The sequence below is a fragment of the Bos taurus genome, chromosome 10, assembly GCF_002263795.3.
Source record: "Bos taurus isolate L1 Dominette 01449 registration number 42190680 breed Hereford chromosome 10, ARS-UCD2.0, whole genome shotgun sequence".
Lineage (NCBI taxonomy): Eukaryota > Metazoa > Chordata > Mammalia > Artiodactyla > Bovidae > Bos > Bos taurus.
Window position 1 is genome coordinate 59,437,376 of NC_037337.1, and position 22,990 is coordinate 59,460,365.

At 35.0% G+C, this 22,990-nt stretch overlaps 1 protein-coding gene and 1 non-coding gene across 2 annotated transcripts in view; one reads left to right on the plus strand and one right to left on the minus strand.

The window, feature by feature from the left end:
• AP4E1 (adaptor related protein complex 4 subunit epsilon 1) overlaps positions 1 to 22,752 on the minus strand; it is a 69,412-nt gene extending 46,660 nt beyond the window's left edge. Inside the window, exons 1-8 of the mRNA XM_003586581.6 lie at positions 22,555 to 22,752; positions 20,706 to 20,777; positions 15,549 to 15,672; positions 11,115 to 11,188; positions 8,577 to 8,698; positions 5,818 to 5,977; positions 3,915 to 4,081; positions 894 to 967 (exon numbers count right to left, since the gene is read on the minus strand). Coding sequence (XP_003586629.2) covers positions 894 to 967; positions 3,915 to 4,081; positions 5,818 to 5,977; positions 8,577 to 8,698; positions 11,115 to 11,188; positions 15,549 to 15,672; positions 20,706 to 20,777; positions 22,555 to 22,704 — 943 coding nt within the window. The 5' untranslated portion in view covers positions 22,705 to 22,752. The remainder of the gene's footprint in view (positions 1 to 893; positions 968 to 3,914; positions 4,082 to 5,817; positions 5,978 to 8,576; positions 8,699 to 11,114; positions 11,189 to 15,548; positions 15,673 to 20,705; positions 20,778 to 22,554) is intronic.
• On the plus strand, positions 12,786 to 12,857 carry TRNAC-ACA (transfer RNA cysteine (anticodon ACA)). Its single transcript has one exon. It is a non-coding gene; the product is annotated as a tRNA-Cys (tRNA).
• Positions 22,753 to 22,990: the final 238 nt, after the last annotated feature.

The following is a 22,990-nucleotide window of genomic DNA, read 5'->3' on the forward strand; positions in this document are numbered from 1 at the left end:
AATTCAAAGTGTTTTACTTCTATCTCTTAAATACCTCAAAATATCCCACTTTCTTCAATAAGCTTTCTCAAGCTGATCAACAAAGAACTAAGAGTTCTTCCCTCTGGCTATTACGACTAGTTACTTTTCTCAGTTCTTCTCCCTCCTCTCCCATTTTACTCTTGTTTCCTATCACTAAAAGACTTTTTAAAATTGTGTTTAACATAAATAGCTGCTGTCTCTTCATTACAAAGTTCATTATTCCTTATCTATATATTCTTATCTATCTCAAATTCAACCTTTAGTTGTCTTCTTAAGTATCACTTTTTGAGAAAAGCCTTCCTTATCCTTCTGCTCAACTAAGAATAGCTGCCATATGCTCCACAGTACCCTGTAACTTGCCTCTGTAACATTCATGGTACCTGTCCCTTTCCATCTCTCTAGGCTATGAGCTCAATGATAAGACTGTTTTGTTCACAACTGTATTCCAAGCATCTTGCACAAGGACTAATAAATAATAAAACCTTAAATATTTGGTGACTAGATGACAGATTGCTTTATTTGAAAACTGTTTTCTTAAGTATGGAATAGATCTACTGGGTTATCTTCACTGTCAGATGCTTGATTGTTGAATCATCTATTGAACATTTTCAATAAAGAGACAATTTCTCTTTAAAAATGAAGTCTTTAAAAGAGAGACAATTATAATAGTCAATCTACATCAACATTTAAAACAATGTCATAATTTCAAATTATTTTTATTAGTTATTCAATACTTTCAATGAAAAATAATAACCCAAAACCACCTTAAAAATTAACATTTAAAATTTACTGGAATTCACAGTATTCTAACACAGATTTAGCTATAATACTGAAAACATTATTAGAGCAGCATTTACACAAATATTACCTACCATATGTGACATTGTGATTTAACTCAGCTCTTCGTAAGGATTCATCAAGAACATCATACATTAATTCACTTGTCCTGTTTAAAAGATATTTTATTTGCAGTAGAATTATAGTATTATAACCCAATAAAACATAGTTTTTCAAACTTCTCTCTCTTTAAAACTGAGGATCTACAGAAAAGAAGTGAAAGAAATTCATTTTATGAAGTTATGGGAATTTCACTTCTTAAATATTCCACTTTCACTTTTTTAAGAGTTTAACCTTCTGCTTTATCAAAGCTGACTAGCCAATGAGGAAAGTCAATCAACTCGTTCCTCAATCTGTACCTACTTTAAATATGGTTACGGTTTTCATCTGATTGAACACTCTTTTATCATTTTCTTTGTAATATAATATTTCTACCTGTTTAAAATTACTATAGTAATACTTCACATATCCAGATTATTCCAGACAGTATATTATATGTATTTTAAATACTTATTTTTAAAAAAATATTCAAGTATCAGTCTTTCTTTGAGCAGCAGTAGGTTCTTCAGAGAGAAAATTTTAACTTCATTTATGTTAAATATAAAGAAATTATATTTTTGTGAAACTAACAAATTAATACCATTCTATGTCTTTATGGTCACAGATTACAGTTACAGTAACTGAGTTGAGGTAGAAACTATACAAAAATGCAGTGCCTTATAGACCCCTAGCACTCTGCCACTACGCCTTTTCTCCAGGTAAAAGTCCTCTCTAAAAGGCCAATGGTGAAAAATATGGCTTCTCAGCTGATATTTTTGTATGTTTTGTGAAATCAAAAAGCACTAATAGAAAAAGGCACCACCAACAAAGAAATACACAGTAGTTTCTTGTAGAAAAACTATACTACAAAACAAAAAGATCAAAATAATCTTGGGCTATACAAATCATCTATCATGTATGTTACAAGTTTCTGAGAAAATGTCTTCTTTTTTAAAAAACTATACAGCTATAAAACTCAATTTGAAGTGCATGTACTTTTATTATACCTTAACTGAAGTATACATATCAACTGAGAATTCAGAACCATATTTTAAAATCCCTTATTTTATTATGTAAGCATTTTTCCACAGACAACAATCATATAGTAGACATTACAAATATTCCCCCCCCAAAAATCTGGTAATTCTACACTTAATATTACAGTGTAACTTCCCAATTTTAAAAGCCAATGTAGGAGTTATAATTAACCACACAAAATGTGGAAACATTTGCAGACATGATTGAGCTGAATGTTAATAACCTAAGAAGCAGAATGCTATAAAACACAAGAAAATATTCAAATAGATATAAAAGACCATAAACATAAGACTTTTCCAGTAAATTAATACTTACAATTAAATATATTAGAATCCTGTTATAAAATAACATTTTTACTTTGCCAAATTGAGCATATCATGTCTTAAGAAATACATGTTAACATAAAATCTCGTTAGAGTTGGGACAAAAAAGGAGAAAACATTTTAATGTCCACAACACTGTAAAAGAGACATATTCTTTAGTCATTTAATTAAGCCTAATTTCTATGCAATTGAGCTCTCTGAACTCCGTAAACATATTCATTTTTGTATGTATTCTCCAAATGCATCCTTGAAGGAAAGGATGATAATGAGTTAATGAATTTAGTAAATTCACTAATGTCTACAAAGTAACTTTCTGACAACATATGATGGCATTAAATCTTTTTGGACCAATGAGATCTGAATGCATTACTATGAAATTAATGGTTTTAAAACAATTCTAGTGAGCTTCAACTAGAGCTCCACAATGGACAAACATTTCTAATGTGTGTGTCTGCTCCATCAACTCCAGGTTTTCACCCCAGGCTTCAATCAAGGTTGAGATTCATAAAGATAGAAAAAAGGAAAACAGCAATACCAAGAGTGATACAGCCCAGCTGGTGTTCATTAGAAGCTCACCAATGATGGGTTCTGACTTGAACCTGAGAGGGCTTTACTAGGAGCAATAGCCTGGAGGACAATCCGGTAGTATGGCAAGACTAGAGAATTAGCAAATACATGTACCTTACTGTATAAAACAAAACCATATCTCTAAAGTCAGAATCTGATTAATAATATGTTCTCAAGATAGAAACACATCAGGGACTTCAGCCAATGGTCCTTGCTCTTGAGGGGAATAAATCGAGTTGCTTTCAAACAGCTCAGAAAAAAATTTTAAATAAAAATAATGTGTGCACACATGCACATACAGGAAGAGATAGAAAGAACGATAAAGCAAATATAAATAACTGATGAATCTAGGTAGAGAGCTCCCTGTATTATTCTTGGAAATTTTCTGGAAGTTTAAAAAACTACAGCAAAATTAAAAGTTACAACACATATATGTAATTGGAAAGACATGAATAAAAAGTTTCATAAAATTATTGCCTAAAAAAAGTAATTCAGACAAAATGAATTGTTCCAGTATAGCAATAGTGTCAGCAAACTATAGTCTGCATGCCTAATCTGGCCAGATGTCTGTTTTTATATTGGCTATAGGCTAAAATGGTTTTTACATTTTTAAATGGTTAAAAAATTCAAAAGAATAAGATTTCCTGACACATAAAGTTTATATGAAATTCAAGTTTTAACGTCCATAAAGCTTTTTGGAACTGAGGTGTGCTCATTCATTTACGTACTATCTATGGTTGCTTTTGAGCTATATACCACAGCAGAGTTAACATGTTGCAATAGACAACATATAGCCCACAAAGTCTAAAATATTTATAATCTGGCTTTTTATAAAAAAGCTTCCCAACTTCCAAACTAGAATGATTCAGGAAGTTTCACAGAGGATATGGAGCTCCAAAGGTAACTTTTTCTATGAGTGGACTTAGACAAGCAGAAAGCCAGGATTATCTCAACAAGCTGAATTTATACACTTCTTACAGTGGCTTACTTATCACTACTAAGTCAACTAAGCATTGGGAGAATTTGGTTTATCATGAACCTTTACATGGCTAAAGCCTAAGACTATCAAATTTACTTAGAAGAGTTTACCTTTGATCATCTTTTCCTAGAAGTCCTAGTATTCTCAACAACTGAATTTGTAACCATGGTGCTGGTACGCTGTGGTAATTGAAATCTACTGGGAGCTTTCCTCCAACCACTTGCTTCAAGATCGTTACAAAACTCCCAGTCAAGTCTTTATATGCAGATGAATTCTCCTATATTCAAAAAATAAAACAAAAAAACTTTCTGTTAATAACAATATCTCAAAAATAAAACAGACCTGCTTGAAATGCTATGCAGAATCTAACTTAGTATATGCTCATTTAGAAGTCTCATGTTCACATTTAATGAAACAGTCCTCTGATTTGTGTAATTCCTTCCACAATGAAACTCTACTGGTGACCAGATTCAGAAGTGAATCATGCCCCTAAAAGTTTCCACCATTCCCTACTTGTCCCACACACCAGTTTAATTACCTTTCCAAAGTTCGATAATTATATCTTAGAACTTTTAATAGCTAGTATCAGCAATTAAAAATTGAAAAGAAAAAAAGCAGTAATCTCTCTACTTTAGATGAAAATCAAGGCCTGTTTGCAATCTGAATTTTGTTTGCAAAAGACTTCCCTTGTAATTGAACTAAATTATCCTCTGGGTGGAAGAGCACAACCAACATTACTCGAACATTCAAAACTCCCCAAATCATCAAGCCTGCTTATTAAAAATTAATTAACTGTATAGTATTTAAACATATTTGTGATTCTGAATGAGTGTGCCTTGATTATCTATCAGACTACTCTCTCAGACATGGGAAATTTTTTCATCTTATATTGTTTAATGAAGTATAGTTGACTCACAATATTATATTAGTTTCAGGTGTACAACATAGTGATTCAACATTGTATATATTACAAATTGATCACAACTGTGTTCTAGTAACCATCTGCCTGAATTAGGGAAAGTAAATACGTACTCCTCAAAATGAATGCTAGACTCTTCACTGTAATTTTTATAGTATCAAGGACAAATTTTTGGAAGAGAAATAATAGCTCTCTCAGAGTTTAATAAATGTCAGAGGAAAATAAGATTTAATGTCAATTATCTATTTATACCATACTACTTTGGAACACACAACGCATAAAAGTAAAGACAACTTTCAGTTTGTATAATTTTAAATTTATTTCAATAGCATTATGAGATATGATGAAATCTCTCACAAATATATACTTTCAGACACAAAAGGTTTCAGGCAATACACTGGGGCTGAATTAGTATAAACCCATATTGCCATTTAGAAAAAAATTTTTACTATAACATTTAATCCTCCTTCCTCCTCTAACACAGAATCAATGTATGGAATCAACACAATAGACCAGGGGTCCAACTCTGAGATCTAATGCCTGATGATCTGAGGTGGAGCTGATGTAATAATAATAGGAATAAAGAGCAAAATAAACATAATGTGCTTGACTCATCCCCAAAATCACCCTCCCCAAAATCATCCTCCCCCTCCCCAACCCATCCAAAAATTGTCTTCCACAAAACTGGTCTCTAGTGCCAAAACAATTAGGGACTGCTTCTGCAGACTGTGCCTTACACATTCCCCACCAGCTCTCCTCACTTTAGAAGCTGTTGTAAGTATCCCATGAAGCTGTATAAAAAGGAGCCACTTCTTGAAAATCCACAAATCTGCAAATTTCAACCACCTTCCAGAGCTACCATTTTTCCATGCTTCTTTCATAACATGAAAACATTTCAGGCATTTAAAAAAGACTAAGTCTAGAATGTGTCTGCAACTCATGCTATTAACAACATGCAAAAATTACTATTAAAGGGTCAATAATACAAACTTAAATGTGACGCAGTTTACTGAAAAATATGAGTTTTCTTTTAATTACACAGTTATATTTTTCTAATGATAGCTACTCAGTAACTTCTCAAAATGTCAACTTACCTTAATCATCCTAAGGTATATGTGCAAGGAAGCAGCCATGACTCCAACATCTCTATCACAAAGTGCTTTCCGAAACTTAACATGGATATGCTGTACTTGATTAGGAGCAATGAGGTAAAATTTATATAATGCCAGAACAGCTTTTCTTCGTATAATCTCCCTAAAGATAAAAAATAAAATCTAAATAAACCATCTGGAAATATCAGACATTTAGGCTGAAAAGATTACGGACCAGATGATTTCAAAATACCAGCTATTACTTAAATCTAAAAAAAGAGAGAGAATTACCCATTTATTGTTAATTTTTATTCTAATTTACCAAATTATAAAATAGTGGTTATCTCTAGGAGGTTATCTCTAGGAGGTTACCTCAAGAGACTTTAAGTCTCCATGTTATGTATTTCTTTAGTTACAACATTCTTTGATAACAAGCATATATTACTTTTGAAACCAAAACAAAGCAAGAAAGATAAACAAATTTCTTAATTCCCAAATTCCATTTCTGAAAGCCATATCTCTAAAGATTGGGAAGAGAATAAATAGTAAGTTTAAATGAGTAAGAGGTAATTTCAGCTAGTAATATTAAACAGTCTCTTCATTAACATTAAAGTCTCCTTAACATTTCAGCTTTTTATATTTTTTATATCATGGGTAAACATACTCCAAATACTTAAGTGGGGCAGGGGAGTATAAGGGGGACTTACATTAAAAGCTGTTACTCCTCTCCTTGCCCAGCTCATGTTTCAAAAACCTCATTACAATGAGGAGGAAAGTATATACAAGTCGTGCACTTCATTTGTAACAGATAATGTCTAGCACACAAGAAGCAAAAATAAAGAGTTGCTATCCTGTGAACACAATGTCATTTTCAAGGAATTATATTCTTGTTTTTCTCTCTCATGCCTGTTTCCACATGGCTCATATCTGCAGATAATGCTGGCAGTGCTCACAACAGCAGTAGTGAAGTATTTACTTTCAGGATTCCTTAAGACATATTTCTGATACCTAAAATCATAGAATCTCAAAACTGAGATTATTCAATGCAATCCTCTGTGTTCCATTCAAGAATACCTTTTATAATATTCCTAACAAATGGTCATCCAGCTTCTGCATTAACAAGCAACCCATTATCTTCCTGGGTAAACTATGTCATGATGGAAAATCCTTTTCACATAAAAAGAAAGCAGATTAACAACAGATTTGCCACTAGTATTAATATTATGGTAACTGGAATCTACATCCCAAAGTGTTGCTATAGGGTATTAACCAATATGAGTTCCAGGACACAGTAAATAAATGAGGTGAGGAAAAAGAATACAAACCCTCATCAGGCTCAGGAATCCCTTGGTCTGGCCCAAAATGGTGGCAATAACACAAGGTATCAAAAAACCTGGATTTGGGCTGTAGGTCTGGCATGTGAAAATACAACCAAGGATTCAAAAGTCAAGTCCAACCCCTGTCTCACAGCTTCGTCGTGACATCTACTGGCCTATCTGTAGCTGTGGCCCACAACTCTGTCTTTAGCTCTTTACTCCACAGCGAGGAAGTAGGTATGGCCATAATTGCAAAAGCAGAGTTTCAGAAAGTCTAAATTCTAACTAGTACAAGACAGGAAAAGCCAGGATTTGAAATGAGAGTAGATGGGAAGCAATATGGAAAAAATTGAGAGGGTAAATGGGAAGCAACAAGGAAAAAATTCAAATCTTTCTCAGAAAGATTTCATACAAAGGGTAAGTACGGCTACCACAAAACAGTGGTGGTATGGAAAAATTTCATAAAAATATGCTCAGCTATGATAGACCAACTTCTAAATAAAGAAAGGCTAATATTTTATTTCCAGTAGTTAACTGTCCATGCCCATCATTTGTTCTAAACACCGATTCAACACAAACAAAACAAGTCTGAAAAATCTATGAAGTTACTCCATAATTCTCAGTAAGAGCTATTATTTTTAGCTGGAAGATTCATGGCCCAAAATTTCTTAAAGAACACAGACCATAAGACGACACTTTATAATCTTAGAACACTAAAAATGCTGACTTAAAAAAGCATAGAAATAAAGAGATATTATACAGGTAACAAAAAAAAAAAATCTTTAACAAAAATATGTATACAATAAAGTACCACAATCACAAATGAAAAATGGCTAGTGACTAAACATTTTCCTAGCTATAAAGGTTATGAAATCAAGGGGCTTGAGCAAAAACAAAATAATTCCAAGTTTGGAAAAAATACTAATCAAGTTAATAAGGAGAGAGTTGAGGAATCATTCAAAATTAGCAAAATACTACAAGTTAAGGTTCATTTGTATATATCCTGCTAAAGCTGCAGTTTTGATATAAAAGCATTTCCAGTACATTGAAGCTATGGATTCATGGCATCTGAACCACTTCCAAATGTTTTCCATTATTTCACTTTATAAAACAACTTTGTGAGAACTAAGGAGCTTCAATCAACCCCATATAGCCAAGGGAAAAACAGGACCACTGAGAGTTAGCAGCAGAAGTGGAAAGAGAGCCAAAGATTCCTGATGGTAAGCCTCACTGTCTCAGTTTTACTTTAGAAAGCTGCCTAACATTTTTCTAAACCCACATAAAAATAAAGGACAGTGCTATTGGGGATTTTTGTATTATACCTGGCAGTCAAAGAATATCCTCTATCCTGGTAGCATTAAATCAAAGTTAGAATAAAATTTTTAGTATAAATTTTTCTTTTGAAATACACAGTGTAGACACCTATCCAAAAAAGAATTTACTTACTTAGAATGTTGAAGTTTATCTTCTATCAATGGAAGAACAGCTGGAATCATTTCTCGGGGGAAAATCTGGCTGACGATAGTAAGTGCCATACATACTTCTACTAGGTTAGTGCTCTGCAAGTCCTGACATAATTATTAAGCAAAGAAAACATTCAGTGCAAATTCTGAAACTAGGGACAGTGAGCTCAACATTGCAATGGTCCTATACACTTAATATGGTAGTTTTCAACTAATTTGTCCATTTAGGAATACCTTGTATTTTATAGGAATATCAGTGTTTCACTTGCCTTAATAGAGTCAATAGATAAAGACAGCCCAAAAGTAACCGATCTAAAGGAAACTATATTTCTGTTCTGACACTGATCAAAGTAGTCTTCTTTACTACAGCCTTTAAAACTTTTCTAAACCAGTAACAAAAAAAATTTTATGAATTTTTATTGTTAAAGCAATGAGTGGAAGTTTAAAAGGAAGCAATTTTTTAATACATACTATAAAATGTATGCATTTATATATACTTATATAAGCACAAAGTTTATAAACTATTTTAATAGAAACTGAAACTACGTTTTTGAAAGTTTGGAAAGGTTTAAAGCCACTAGTGACCTTAAGAGAATATATGACTTAAAATTCAGAAAGTACTACACACACACACACTCTCTCACATATCAGAAGAAATAAGATAAACACGAAAAAGCTCAACAATTCAATTATACTTCATTACCAATTTTGTCTAAAAGTTTAACAGAAAAAAATATTGCATGTGGATTAAATTGTTTTTATTATCATACATTTCAGTTACCCAATTATACTCTATTCTCCTTTAAATTGACTTTTAGAGTTTAAAAGACTTCAATATACTCTATTCTCCTTTAAATTGACTTTTAGAGTTTAAAAGACTTCAATTATTCAGTTTATATTATATCCCTTTAAAATTGATCCTAGAAAAAAAGACAATAGCATGGAAAATGCATCTGACTAAGAGTCTGGAGATCTAAATTATAGTTCTAGTTCCAGCTCTGCTTTTTTTTTTATTTATTCTTTTACTGAAGTATAGCTGATTTACAATATAGTATTAGTTTCAGGTGTACAGCATAGTGATTTAGAAAATTTTTGCAGATTATACTCCACTGTAGGCTATTATATGATAAATGGGTATAATTCCCGTGCTATCCCTTTCCTTATCTATTTTATATACAGTAATTTGTTATCTATTAATACCATACTCCTAAGTTGTTCCTCCCCTCTCTCCCTATGGTAACCCCAAGTTCATTTTCTGTCTGTGAGTCTGTTTCTATTTTGCATTTCCATTCATTTGTATTATTTTTTAGACTATACATATAAGTGATATCATACTGTATTTGTCTTTCTGTGTGACTTATTTCACTAACCACAATATTCTCTAGGTTCATCCACATTGCTACAAATGGCAGTATTTCACTGTTTTTAATACCTGAATAATATTCTATTATGTATATATACCAAGTCTTTTTAATCCAACTGTCTGTTGATGGGCACTTGGGTTGTTTCCATGTCTTGGCTACTATAAATAGTCCTATGAACACTGAGGTTATGTACCTTTTTAAGTCAGTGTCTTCGTTCTGTCCAGATAGAAACCCAGGAGTGAAACTGCCGGATCATATGGTAGTTCTTTTTTAGTTTTTTAAGGAATCTCCATACTGTTTCCCATAGTGGCTGACCAATTTGCATTCCCACCAACCATGTATAAGGGTTCCCTTTTCTCCACATCCTTGCCAACTCTCCACATCCTTGCCAACATTTATTTTTCACAAACTTTTTCACAATAGCCATTCTCAATGAGGTGATACCTCACTGTGGTTTTGATTTTACTTCTCTAATAATTAGTGACGTTGAGCATCTTTTCATTGCCTGTTAGCTATTTACATGTCTTCTTTGGAAAAATGTCTATTCAAGTCTTCTGCTCATTTTGTGACTACGGTTTACTTTTTTTATATTGAGTTGTATGAGTGTTTGTATATTTTGAATATCAAGCCCTGTCAGTCCCATCATTTGCAAATATTTTCTCCCATTTGGTAGGTTGTCTTTTCATTTTATCAGTTATTTCCTTTGCTGTGCAAAAGCTTTTAAGTTTAATTAGGTCCCATTTGTTTATTTTTTGCTTTCTATTTATTCTGCCTTAGGAGACTGATCCAAGAAAACCTCGCTACAATTTATGTCAAAGAGTATTCTACCTACGTTCTCTTCTAGGAGTTTTATAGTTTCAGGTCTTACTTGTAGATCTTTAGACCATTTTGAGTTTATTTTCCTTAACTCTGCTTTTTTAAATGAAACCACTATAACAGCAGCAGTAGCAAATGATATTCTGTACAGTGTTTCATTCGACCCTTACAACTTGGTTAAGTTCTATTATTATCCTCATTCTACAGATGCAGAAACCGATCTAAAAGATCTTTCCAATAAACACATTCTGCAAGCCTACATTCTTTCAAAAATATAAAAACTGTCAAATGCCTGATGGAATAATTTAAGACTTTATATTAACCAGCATACAATACAGTACCTTTACAACTGTGTTCACAAGGAGAAGCAATAGTTCATGACTTTCATGTAGAAATAAAGATACAGCCAAATAACCTTAAAATTTGAGAGAAAAAGTCTCATTAACACCCGTCAAAAATTAACTCTTCTTAAGAAGTTAAACAAAGCAATAATATATTCCAAAGTTTGAATGTCAAAGACAGAGTTACAGGTAAATATTAAAACAAATAGTAAAATAAGAAGGTTCAAAAAAATTCAGTAAGGAAGATTTCAGGTGTTCTTCATCCTGAAGTCTTTCATAATTAGGTATTTCACAGAATATAACTAAAATGGAAAAAAGGCTATGTGTACCAGCTTAAAGTCCTATAATTGACATTAGGAATATATACCTTCTATCTTCTGTGCAAATTTCTACATAATCAATCAAAACATTTTGTCTTGTAGCCAAATACAATTATCCAAAAACTAACAGCTGTTATAGTTAATAGTGAGTTACCAGCTATCTGTATTACTGAATGAGCTATTTAATACCATATGACATAAATCATACATTAAGCCACAAGAAATACCTTGTTTTCTCAGTTTGAAGATAAACTATTGAGTGAATAGATGTTGAGGAAAAAAACACTGTCTACCACATTAAATATACTCATTGACTTAAGCACTTTTAATAATATCAAAACATTAAAAAGTACATCTTAAAATTGAGGAAGTACTTTAATACCATGACAAATACCATGTGTATGGAATCTGGATGCCCCATTTCATTTTCCTGTCACCCTTCATATTGATAACATTTGTTAGACAGTTGCTATGGGTCAAATACATTACAAGCTTATTGAATCTTTACAATAACTATATGAGGTAGATATTATTATTATCCCCAGTATAAAAGGCCCCAAAAGGATAACTGCCCAAGGTCTGCAGCTACTACATGGTGGAGCCAGGACTACAATCAAGCCAGTAGGAGTTAGGTCACGTTTTTAACCCTTATGCCATTCTGTTTCTTCAGTCTCCCTTGAGACCCGATTCCCTGTTTCCCATCCCCATTGTTTTTCATTCTTTTCAATTCTTTCAGCCCTTTTATTAGGGATTCTAAGGTTAACTATCCCTATCACTACCCAGCATTCACACTGTCTGTGCCTGTTGTGGAAAGTGGGAAAACTGTCAGAAATTTCCTGTTCTCATAACCAAGCATCTTCACTGAAGGTCAGAGGAACAGAGCTATCACTCCCATAATCAGGACAGAGAAAAAAGAACAAACCAGGACCAGGGAAGAGAAAAACCCTAGACAGTATTTAAAGCAGAGATTACAGGAGCGGGGAACACATGTATACCTGTGGCTGATTCATGTTGCTGTATGTCAGAAACCATCACAATACTATAAAGTAATTATTCAATTAAAATAAATAAATTTTAAAAAACAAATAAAGCAGAGATTACATCTTATCAGACTACATCTGTTCAGCAAAGATATTATCCACACTTAAGTCACTAGTACCACAATGCAAGAAGATTAACAAACTAATCCAAAGACCACCTTGAAACCTTACAAAAAACCTTAAATCTGTGTCAAAGAATGTCCTATTTTGACAACCAGAGAAAACAGGGAAACTATTTTGATAATCCAGAAACAGGGGGAAAAGATATTCTGTGACTCAAAAAATGAAAAAGACTTCAGGAAAAGAAGACTTCCCTGGTGGCTGAGACGGTAAAGCGTCTGTCTACAATTCAGGAGACCCAGGTTCAATCCCTGGGTTGGAAAGATGCCCTGGAGAAGGAAATAGCAACCCACTCCAGTACTACTGCCTGGAAAATCCCATGGACAAGGAGCCTGGTAGGCTACACTCCATGGGGTCACAAAGAATCGGACACAACTGAGTGACTTCACTTTCACTTTCTTTTTCAGGAAAAGAAATAACAACAACTATGATTATAAAGTACATTTGCTATGATTAAGAGTGAGCTATAGGATAAGAATACAGGCTTTAGGGACTTCCCTGATGGTCCAGAGGCAAAGGCTCCATGCTCCCCAAGCAGAGGGCCCAAGTTCCATCCCTGGCCAGGGAACTAGATCCCATATGCCACGATCCCTCGAGCCATAGTGAAGATTGAAGATTCCTGGGTGCCACCACTAAAACCCCAGCACAGCCAAATAAATAATAAATTAATTAAAAAAAAAAAAAGAATACAGGCTTTGATTCATAGAAACTTGGGTTCATATTTTGGCTCCACCATTTAATAGCTCTATGACCTTCAACAACTGACTTCCTTTCTGAGCTTCAGTTTTCTCCTCTGTAAAGTGAAATACCATCTCACAAGATAAAGCACCTAACATAATACTTGACTTAGTGGATACTGAGATTTATTTATTCAACAATATTCATGTGAAAAACAATAAGGCATTATCTATCAGACAAAGCACCAAAGTTAGCCATAGAAATCTCAGAGGAGTAGATGATGCAGAAGTACTAAAATCAAGATATAAAAGATTTAAATGCTACCTTACAAAACAAGGGCTTCCCTTGTGGCTCAGCTGGTAAAGAATCTGCTTGCAATGCGGGAGACCTGGGTTTGATCCCTGGGTTGGGAAGATCCCCTGGAGAAGGGAAACGCTATCCACTCTAGTATTCTGGCCTGGAGAATTCCATGGACTGTATAGTCCATGGGGTTGCAAAGAGTCAGACACGGCTGAGCAACTTTCACATCACATTAAAAAAACAAAACTTCCAGTCATTAGCACACATAAAGAACATCTGATACCCACAAACATGTCTCTCTAGGTGGCAAGAAAATACTTTCCTAAGAAAGACCATGAATCTCAATGAATCTGGGGTCTCCTTAGCCACTTTAACTATGAAATAACACATGTACAAGGTCATTCACTGCAACATTGGTTATGAGAGCAAAAAACAAAAGACAAACTCATATATCCACCAATAGAGACTTGATTGAAAATACTGTGGTCTATCCACTCACCCAATGAAAACTATGCAACTGTATAAAAATATAAAGATATCAAAACAAGGTGTAGAATAATCTCTACAGCAAGCCATTTTTTGTGTAAGAGAGAGTATATAAATGTGTACTTGTTTGCTTATTTTCAAAAAGAAGCAATGGAAAGATTAATCAGAAACTAGTGAAAATAGTTATTCATGGGGTAAGGGGCAAACCTCATACAGGAGCTAGAAATAAAAGTAAAAATTTGACAAATCAGAAATTTGTCTGATTATACCTTTTTATCAGGTCTTAACTTTGGACCATGTAACACAAGTAATTTTTACACATTTAAAAAATAAAACAGAGAATTCCCTAGTGGTCCAGTGGTTAGGACTTGGCGCTTTCACTGCTGGTCTGGATTCAAACCCTGGTCAAAGAACTAAGATCCCGCAAGTTGCACAGCATAGCCATAAGTAAATAAATTTAATTGAAAATGAAAAAATTACATGAAAGTCTAAAAAGAAAAAGACAGCAACAGATGTACAAAGTATTGACTATCTATTGTTTTCAAAATTTCCTGCTGTCAGAGATTTTACAGTTAGGTTGGAGAAGACAAACAGATGGTAGGAGCCACCTGAGTGATCACAGAAGAGTTAAAACTTGGTTTGAAATACAGAAAGGGAGAGATAGGCTGCCAGAGGCCACTGTACTTGGAGGGAAGAATATAACGAAAGACAGAAGAGTATTTTTGGTGAAGTGAGGTTCAACAAGTAGAATGCTGTGTGAGGATAGTCTCAGAATCTTTTACCAAGACATCTCCACCCTTCCCCATCATCTGACAGCAAGGGTCAATATAGCATAAGAAGGTTGGTCCCCAACAAGGTAACAGTAGCAACTTCTTTGAATAAAGAATACGTTCTACTCCTATGTTATTCTAAAGTGCTTGCTCCTTAAGTTTCTGATATGAAGCTGAAGCTACAAGAAAACAAGCTTTAAGTCTTTGAAAGGAGTTTTACTAATAGCCTTGAAGGCTAATTATAGAGATAACAATTTTTAAAAGATACCTGAAATCCTTATAGCTAACATTTGTGAAACTAAGAGCAAGATAGCTAAAATTATTCACAGCAATTTCAGTCTTATTCTATAAAAAACCATATCTGATCATTAAACTGATGAAACTGAATAGACTTTTTAAAATCAGCTTTACTGAAGTATAATTTACATACAAGAAAAGTCATCCTTTTAAGGGTATAGTTCAGTGAGTCTTGACAAAGTCATCTAACCACCATCCTAAGAACAAACAACTTTTAATCTTCTATGTAACTCCAAAATGCTATGAATCAGAAAATTGATTTCATTTATAGGCTGTAAGTTTTTGACGCGTTATCTTTTAAAGGTAAGGAAATCACAAGGTAGTGTTCTAAAAACATACTACATATCAGTCATCATTCATTTTACATACTAGTCAGAACTTTAAGGACAAGATAAAGTGCAATAGTCTTAAACGCATACATACCTACTCTTTTTTCTAAAAGATTTCCTTGTTGTGCCAACTTGATTGCATGTATATAGCCAAAGGAAGCATCATATCCAAGCATTTCACAATATATAAGTCTCACCATACATTCCTTCATCATTTTCTGGAAAAAAAAAAAAAAAATCCAGTAATCATATAAAGAGAATGCTTTGACTCTTTCTTTAGTATGTTTGTAATCATTTAACAGCAGAATTCTTTAATCCTGGCACTGAAGAAACAACATATGTAAATTACCACCCAAAGTCAGACTTTGTAAACAAGTTTCTCCCAAATTTAACTATCAACAGTACTCATTTTAGTAAAATTGTTTCGATATTTTGTTAGAGGCAACAATATAAAATAAATCAATTATAGCTATTTCTAATTCTAGGTCCCCCTCCTGAAAAATTTGGTCATAATGTGGGATGCATGGTCCTCAGAAAAAACTTCAGTCATAGTACTCTAACTTCGCTTCTAGAATGCAGCACATCATTTAATACACTTTGTCAAATGAAAATATCCATGAAATCCCCACAAGTTTGTAACAATTTCTGTAATGAAAATATTTTTCATACTTAAAAACCAAATTGCATCTGGAGTTTCTTCAGAATTATTATGCTGTATATGATATGCAATAATTTATTGTCTAAGTATTACTTTTTCAACAACTCTCACAAATATTATGACTTTATTAATGGTATGTGTATATGTTAGTTACTCAGTTGCCTCCGACTCTTTGCGACCCCACAGACTGTAGCCCACCAGGATCCTCTGTCCACAGAATTCTCCAGGTAAGAATATTGGAATGGGTTGCTATTCCCTTCTCCAGGGGATCTTTCCGACCAAGGGATCGAATCCAGGTCTTCTGCATTGCAGGCAGATTCTTTACTGTCGGAGCCACCCAGGGAAGCCCTATTAATGGTAGAGTCATTCCAAGATTAAACTTAACTGAGTCTTTCAAAATTTACAACATAAGCTAATAACTTGTTTTAAGAGATTCTATAAATTTATTAGTATGAGAATATCTGCATTCTCAATATTGACAGCAAATTTTAATCAAGAATTAAAAATATAAATAAATGTGTTTCAAACTATGTAAAGCTCAGACTATTTTAGTATCTAAAAATTAGGGTTAATAAATTAATCCTAATATATAACAGAATTATAGAATTCCTAAATCACAAAAAGCTTAAGAATAGTAAAATAAAATGTTTTAAACTAAGGACAACATTTAATATTTCATATATATTATATATAGATAGATATACACATACACATTTAAATATGAAAAGTTTAAAAATAAATCACAGGAAAATCTTAAGGGAATAATATTTAATGATTTAATTTAGTTCACTTGGGTTTAAAGTAATAAAAGTTAATTCATTACCACATTAACTACTAAATACTGAGAAATATTGGTTCCAAATTGGGAAAGGAGTACATCAATGCTATATATTGTCACCCTGCTTATTTAACTTATATGCAGAGGACATCATGCAAAATGCCAGGCTGGATGAAGCAGAAGCTGAAATTAAGATTACAGGGAGAAGTATTAATAACCTCAGATATGCAGGTGACACCACCTTTATGGCAGAAAGTGAAGCTGACGCTAAAGAGCTTCTTGATGAAGGTGAAAGACAAGAGTGAAAAAGCTGGCTTAAAACTCAACATTCAAAAAAATAAGATTATGGCATCTAGTCCCATCGTTTCATGGCAAATAGATGGGGAAACAATGAAAAGTGACAGACTTTATTTTCTTGGGTTCCAAAATCCCTATGGATGGTGACTGCAGCCATGAAATTAAAAGATGCTCGCTCATTGGAAGAAAAGTTACGACAGACCCAGACAGCAAATTAAAAAGCAGAGATGTTACTTGGCTGACGAAGGTCCATACAGTCAAGGCTATGGTTTTTCCAGTAGTCCTGTATGGATGTGAGAGTTGGACCATAAAGAAGGCTGAGCGCCAAAGAACTGATGCTTTTTAACTGTTGTATTGGAGAAGACTCTTAAAAGTCCTTTGGACTGCAAGGAGATCAAACCAGTTGATCCTAAAGGAAATCAATCCTGAATATTCACTGGAAGGACTGATGCCGAAGCTCCAACACTTCAGCCACCTAATATGAAGAGCCAACTCATTGGAAAAGACCCAAATGCTGGGAAAGATTGAAGGCAGGAGGAAAAGGGGACATCAGAGGATGACATGGTTAGATGGCATCACCAACTCGACGGACTTGAGTGTGCACAAGTTCTGAGAGATGGTGAAGGTCAGGGAAGCCAGGCATGCTGCAGTCCCTAGGGTCGCAAAGAGTTGGACATGACTGAGCAACTGAACAATGACAACTGAGAAAACGTGTAAAAGATACTGGAAGCTTCTTCAAAAACTTCTGTATCAGGACTTCCCTTGGGGTCCAGTAGCTAAGACTGCATTCCCAATGCAGGGGGCCTGGCTTCAGTCTCTGGTCAGGGAGCTAGATCCCACGTATCGCAACTAAAAATCTTGCAAGCTGCAACTAAGACCCATCACAGTAAAATAAATAAATATATATATATATAAGCAAAATTCTGTATCAATGAGGAGTGAAAGTGTTCATTTAAGCCCTTAAATATCAACCTTGATTTTGTAACATTTTATCTCATAGGTTCTCAAAAGTCATTAGGCACTTTAAGTAAAATTCTATTGCATACACTATTATTCTCTTATTTTTGGAGAAGAAAATGATTCTCCAATGTAGAAATTCACTTCAGAATTTCTTTAACAAACTGTAATCTAACTTCTACATCACCACCTCAAGGACAGACTATTCTAAAACGTACACTCAGAATGACTGGCCATAATTATTATAAAATCTTCCTTCAAACTGTTGCTCCCTAACTTCTATCTACTTATCTAAATTCTGTCAACATCAGGTTTATACTGAATAACATGAAAAATTGTACTTAATACTGCCAACTGTAGAAAATGGAAATCAAGTAAAAAGAGAGAAGTCACTGCTTAAAAAGAGAAGTCATTGCTTAACGTATCTTTCAAGTATCACAATGCACAATGACTTTATTCATACACATATAAACATATACATATCTATACACACACACACACATATATATATACATTAATACACACAGATATATCACATTGGAGGCTTCCCTGATAGCTTGGGCAGTAAAGAATCTGTCTGCAATGCAGGAGACTTGGGTTCAATCCCTGGGTGCGGAAGATCCCCTGGAGAAGAAAATAGCTACCCACTCCTGTATTCTTGCCTGGGGAATCCCATGGACAGAGGAGCTTGTGGGCTACAGTCCATGAGGTCACAAAAGAGTCGGACACAACTGAGAGACTGACATTGAACACTGTATCACATTAATTATGCTTTGAGTTTCATTTGTCCACCTGGAAGAGTAACTTAGGCAGGTTGACAAGAAGTAAGGCCCCTTTAAGGAGCAAGTAAACATTCTTTAACACATACTTTTGCCTTAGACAAGTAGGTCTCAAAGGCAGCAGCATTTCTTGTTCAAGGACATGCCTTTTTTTTGAATTTTGGATGAATGTTATGGGAAAAGGCCTGGGTAAAACTTCCACAGTCTTGAGCTCTGGGTTAACCTGTTCCTTCTGGCTAATCTCATCCTGACATGCTGATGTCATCCCAGGATGTATGTTACAGGGAAGGGTCTGGGCGAAATTCTCACAGCCTTGAGGTTATTTGTTATCTATTCTCAGCAGCTGGTTGAGAAGTATACAAGGTCCTGCTTAGTGAGGCAAGTACTCTCCTGCCCCCTTCTGATATCTATGCCAGAAGCTTTCTCTGTCACTTTCACTTTAAATAAAATCTATACAAAGTTCTGAGTGACTGTGACTAACTTTGGTCCTGGAGTTAAATCTTCTCCTTCGGAGACCACGAATCCGGCAGCACCATTCACCGTCCTTTATTATAACCAGAAAAGGAAACACATATATTCTCTCAGACTTTACAAGTGTTATTCACACACATGATCATGTGCACAAGCAAAATGATCACCCTAGTATCTTTATTAGAAGTGTATGCCACAGCAACTTACACAAAGAAAGCACTCACTAAATCTTTGCTAAATAAATGTTGCTTATAAAATCTCATTATTTAAAACCACGTGAAAATTAAAAGAAAAAAAAAACCTAGGCCTTAATCTAACCATGTAGGGACAGTCCCACAGTGGCTACTGCTTAATTGCTGAATGAATGCTGTTTGAAAATCAAATTATAGGGAATCAATTTTTTTTAAACTAGATCTTGATTTAGCTATTATGCAATATACTCAGTTTTATAGCAAGAAAATCATTTTTCTACTCTGTCAGTCAACCTATACTCCAAGATGTAGAAATGCAAAACAGGAGATTTTTACAATGTATCAATTCAGGTCTGTAAGGTCTGTATTAAAATACTATTATTTTAATAGTATTATATTTTATATTTTTATATTTTATATTTTTGTATATTTTAATACTCTATAATGTATATTATCTATATTTATATTTAATGTATATTAAATATTATATATTTTAATATTATTAAAATACTATTTTAAATTATGTGTCCTAACCTTCTTTCGGAGAAGGCAATGGCAACCCACTCCAGTACTCTTGCCTGGAAAATCCCATGGACGGAGGAGCCTGGAAGGCTGCAATCCATGGGGTCTCTGAGGGTCGGACACGACTAAGAGACTTCTCTTTCACTTTTCACTTTCATGCATTGGAGAAGGAAATGGCAACCCATTCCAGTGTTCTTGCCTGGAGAATCCCAGGGATGGGGGAGCCTGGTGGGCTGCTGTCTATGGGGTCGCACAGAGTCGGACATGACTGAAGCGACTTAGCAGCAGCAGCAGCAACCTTCTTTCAGTGCACAACATTAAAACAATAAGATCGGTTATGGGGTCCCAGGAGTATTACCACATTTATGTAACTATCATCATGTTGTCACTGAACTGACATCAGTCAAGCAAGTTTTGGTCTGGTGCAGTCAAGTCGGTAATAAAAGGCCAAAGTTAACATCTGACTTATTATCATCCATAACTGATTTTGACTGTGATATATTAGATTTTAGCAACTCATCAGTTAATGCCACTACTGAGTCAATTGTAGACCAGATTTCAAATTGAAAACATGCTGACATCGACTATGTAAACTTACTAGGGTTGTAGTAGGAGCAGAAACAGTTGCTTTCAGATTATTCAGTTCCTGCTGGATTAATTTCTCTTCTTCCTAAAAAAGTGAAAATATTTGACTCATGAATAACTGTCTTTTTAAACTGTAATAGTATTTTTAAAAGGGAAAAATACAACTCACAATATTATAAATAAGAAACATTATTTTAAAGGAGAGTTATAAAAAGTATGTGCTTCAGATTTGCCTAAAGGAATTTCTCCAACCCTCAGAAATCATTCCTGGAAAGAATAAATATTTTCATGCTAATTCACCACTCCTCTTTTCTTCAGTTACTGTCCCCTTAAGGACGGTTTAGCAGAAATTTTTTTTTTTTTTAATTAACACTAGAGAATAAGTAGAAAAGAAATTCTTCATGTAGTGGCCCAGAATAAGGTTCTCACACCTTCTTCTTCATGGAATGGAGAAACAGGGTAAGAAGACAAACAAAAACCAATCCTTTTCCCTTAAACTATATTCTTCTTCCCTACCTTTTTCCCTTTATTCCTTGCATCCTTTCCCTACCCTTTCCTCTCTTTCTCACACACACAGAATAAATTCACAAATATGGCTACTTCTATCGTCTGTATTGTATTTCACCTCCTTAAGCACTTGAAAATTGGTCCAAATTTTGCCCAATACAATGCCATCTCTAAGTTACACAATGAACTAGCAGATGCCCATTAAGTAACTAACCAAAAAATACTAGTGAAGTACTGCCACATTTAGATACCTTATATACAGTTTCAAACTGCAATTTAAAACCAAAAATATTTTGTTTCATTTACCATCTCATAAAAATTAGCAAAGGACAAAATGTTAAACACTATTAAGTCCACAAATAATTGTTTTCTGTGATTTCTGAATGTGAAACAGATCCCCTCCAGTACATCATCCCATTTCAGTTTACAAACAGTTTTTAAACCCTCAGAGCACTTTGAAGAAAAACCTCCTTTCTCTTTTCTTCTCTCCTGACACATATTTCACCATATACTGCTTATACCTGTCTTAAGCCCAAGATGAAGGACCAATTCTTTGGAAAAAGTAAATGTGTTTTAGACTATTTCCTTAGGGTTTAACACACAGCTTCTTCCATAAGTATTTTCTGAACAAATAAATTATGCTATACCACATGATTTTTTTTTTAAGATACAAAATCCTTGACGCTTTTTATCAGCATCTTACACAACCCATGCAACTACAGAAAGTTTGTGGGAACTTAAAATTTTCCATTATAAATGCTCGTTTTCAAAGCCCATCGGAGGCAGAAACTTACTCAGCAAATACTGAGATTGGGAAGAATTACGCTTTTTCTTTCCCCAATCCAGAGATCTAACCTAAGAACCTCGAGCTCCCCAAACATATTCAACAGCAGGTTCAGATGGCAGGGTCTGTTCTAATGTATGTTATCTAGCATACACTGAAGAACTGGGAGAGAGCAAGAATCCGAGTTAGAAAGAAACTTTTGAGAATAACGCTGACACTTCCATGGCACCTGGTATTTTCAACTGGTTGGTGTCTCTTCTAACCCTCGAAACAATCTATGAAATATGTATCGGTACTTTGACACTTCAACGTTCGAGAAACACACGGAGGCTCAAATAGTAAAGACTTTGCCCCAGATAATAATGAGTCAACGTCAGGGCCAACTGTGGAAACCTGGCCTCCTAGTTGTCTGTCTGTCCGGGCAGCCCAAGTGACGCTTCCGGAGAGAAGCCAGGACCGACAGACAAACCCGCCGGAGAGCCAGTTCCAGGGGTTCATCGCGGGACCAGAGCCTCCCAGAGAGGGGGCCTCCCTCAGGCGCCCCTGACCTCCCGGCCCGACGGACACCTACGTGCTTGGAGGTGAGCGCGGTGATGCCGCGGACCAGGCCGCCCAGCCGGGAGGAGAAGGACGCCTTGGCGGCCGCAGGCCCACCAACCGACTGGTTCTGCAGGAAGAGTCCCGGCAGCGCCGTCAGTGTTTTCTCCACTATGTCGCTCATCGCCACCGCCCGCGACCCGGTCGCCGCCCGGCCTCATGCCCGGCCCCTGACCCGCCGCCGGCCCGGCCTCCGTAGGCACTTCCTGTTTGTTTGAAGAAGAAATCTTTATTCGCGTCCCGCGCGGACAAATACAGTGTTTTTCTCGAGAGACGCCGCTAGAGGGCGCGAGAGTCCGCGAGCGAAAGACCGCGTTCCAAGCCTGCGCGGATGTTGTCGTCTTGTGGTGGAGTAGAAGCGACGAAGAATTGATGCTTTTGAACTGTGGTGTTGGAGAAGATTCTGAGAG